The 2,266-nt window shown below is 40.6% G+C and overlaps 1 protein-coding gene across 1 annotated transcript in view; it reads left to right on the top strand.

Annotated features, from left to right (window-relative positions):
• Positions 1 to 433: 433 nt before the first annotated feature.
• Positions 434 to 2,266, top strand: part of LOC140972543 (uncharacterized) — a 5,740-nt gene continuing 3,907 nt past the window's right edge. The window contains exon 1 of the mRNA XM_073434956.1: positions 434 to 2,266. Within this exon, the coding sequence (XP_073291057.1) occupies positions 661 to 2,266 (1,606 nt within the window). The 5' untranslated portion in view covers positions 434 to 660.

The following is a 2,266-nucleotide window of genomic DNA, read 5'->3' as shown; positions in this document are numbered from 1 at the left end:
TGTTCCCTTAAAATTTAAAATAATACTTTTTATTATTTGGTTCTCATTTTTTCCTGTCAACTCCTTAAATCATCCGAATTTTTGAATTTCGAATACTTTTCTTTCTTTTTCGACTTGTATAAAATTTTGCCAATCTTTTAGTAATCTGCTGGATGAATATTCCTACTTTTCAATAATGGCTGAGGAGGAAATGGAATTGGAATTTGAGTGATCTCTTCCTTAGTTTTAAGACAAATACCTTTTGTTATATTATTTTATTTTGATGTATTTACATAAAATATAATTTATTCGGAATATTATATAACATTAATAATATTAATCTTGAAGGATTTTAATTAATTGCTTGATAGAAATTTTGTTCCAATATTTTATGTATATGTTGAATTTATAATGATATTCAATGTCAAAATACTCCGACAAATGAGCTCCCATCTATATTTTTAGCATTTTTGGGCTCATTCATCCGCACAAAGCCATCGAAGTTCATGCAAAGCCTCCTATATTTTGTGCACAAAAGTCACACATAAAATCCAGAGGCGTTAAAAGAAATTTGCCCCGTAAAATATGATATCCCCAGCACCCTAACGCCTCCACAAAATCCAGCGGTGGTGTAAATAACCTTTATTTCTTTGTCCTTTGGGCATGTCCTAGGGGGTAGCAATGGCAAACCCTCGAAAAAATAACGCTTTCGGCTACGTTCTTTTTATTTCCTTAGTCTATTTCGTGTCGTTCTGTAAGGCCATAACGGATGTAGAAGCGGCTTACATTGCACGTCGGCAGCTTTTGACTCTGTCGAGGGGCAGCGGTTTTTCTTTTGAATATGAATTCCAAATTGACGACGGCCTCGTTTTCGCCAATTCCAGGCTCAAAAAGGCTTATATCGCTCTACAGGCATGGAAGAATGCTATTTATTCCGACCCATTCAACTTCACAAGTAAATGGGATGGGCCTGATGTATGTTCTTACAACGGTGTCTTCTGCGAACAGGCGCTTGATGATGACAGCATTACTGTAGTTGCTGGTGTCGACTTGAACCATGCAGATATTGCAGGACACTTGCCGGCTGAGTTGGGGTACTTGGCAGATATCAGCCTTTTGCATCTTAACTCAAATAGGTTCTGTGGAATTGTCCCCCCTACGATCAAACAGTTGTCGATTCTCCACGAGCTCGACTTGAGTAATAATCGATTCGTGGGACCTTTCCCAGATGTTGTGTTGGAGCTTCCTGACCTCAAGTATCTTGATCTGAGGTTCAACGATTTTGAAGGCGTTTTGCCATCACAATTGTTTGATAAGCAGCTCGATGCGATTTTCTTGAACAACAACCGGTTCTATTCTAGCATCCCGGAAAATATAGGCAACTCCCCGGCCTCAGTCTTGGTGATCTCTAATAATAAGCTGAAGGGATGCATTCCAAAAAGCATCGGCGAGATGGCTGGAAAATTAGACGAATTCATTGCATTGAAAAACGATCTTTCTGGTTGTTTGCCAGAAGAAATCACATTGTTGAACACCACCACCATTTTCGACATTAGTGGTAATAGGTTTGTTGGAGACTTGCCTCAAGGTATGGAATACTTGCAAAGCCTGGAAATATTCAACATTGAAAATAATAAGTTGAGAGGTAGGGTCTCTGAAAGTGTGTGCACATTACCAAGTTTGAAGAATTTTATGTTCTTTTCCAATTATTTTGATTCCAAGGATCCACAATGCAATCCTAATGTGATGCCGGGGCTTGTGGTCGATGGAAAGAAAAACTGTTTCACTCAGGACTTGGAGCAGAGATCGGAAAAGGAATGCGAAGCAGCCTTGAGTGAGGAGGTTGATTGCAGCTCAACGGGATGCAGAGGTTCGAATGAGGGAAAAGGGCCGAAGCACCCGAAAGAAGAAACACCATCTAAACCAAACGCGAAGTCGAAAGCTCCACCAAAAGTTAGCCCGAATACGCCATCGATGACCACTCCATCAACACCAAAACCACAACCACCAAAGGCAAAACCAAATCCCAAACCTGGACCTATTTCACCGAAGGTTTCCCCTGCACCAACTATTTCAAAGGGCCCCAAACCACAGACCCCACAACCACCAAATATTGTCAATCTTCCAAAAATTCAGCCCTTAAAACCGAAACATGCCCCATCAACCTCAACTCCTAAGCCAACGCCAAAACCAAAGCCTTTTTCACCTTCACGGCCACCTCCACAAAAAGTTTATGCTTCACCACCGCCACCAAAAAGTCCTAGACTTGAGCCCAAACAACCACCAA

Source organism: Primulina huaijiensis, chromosome 3 (assembly GCF_012295235.1).
Source record: "Primulina huaijiensis isolate GDHJ02 chromosome 3, ASM1229523v2, whole genome shotgun sequence".
NCBI classification, from domain to species: Eukaryota; Viridiplantae; Streptophyta; class Magnoliopsida; order Lamiales; family Gesneriaceae; genus Primulina; species Primulina huaijiensis.
Note: the sequence above shows the minus strand (reverse complement) of the source record. Positions and strands in the feature narration are given on the sequence as shown.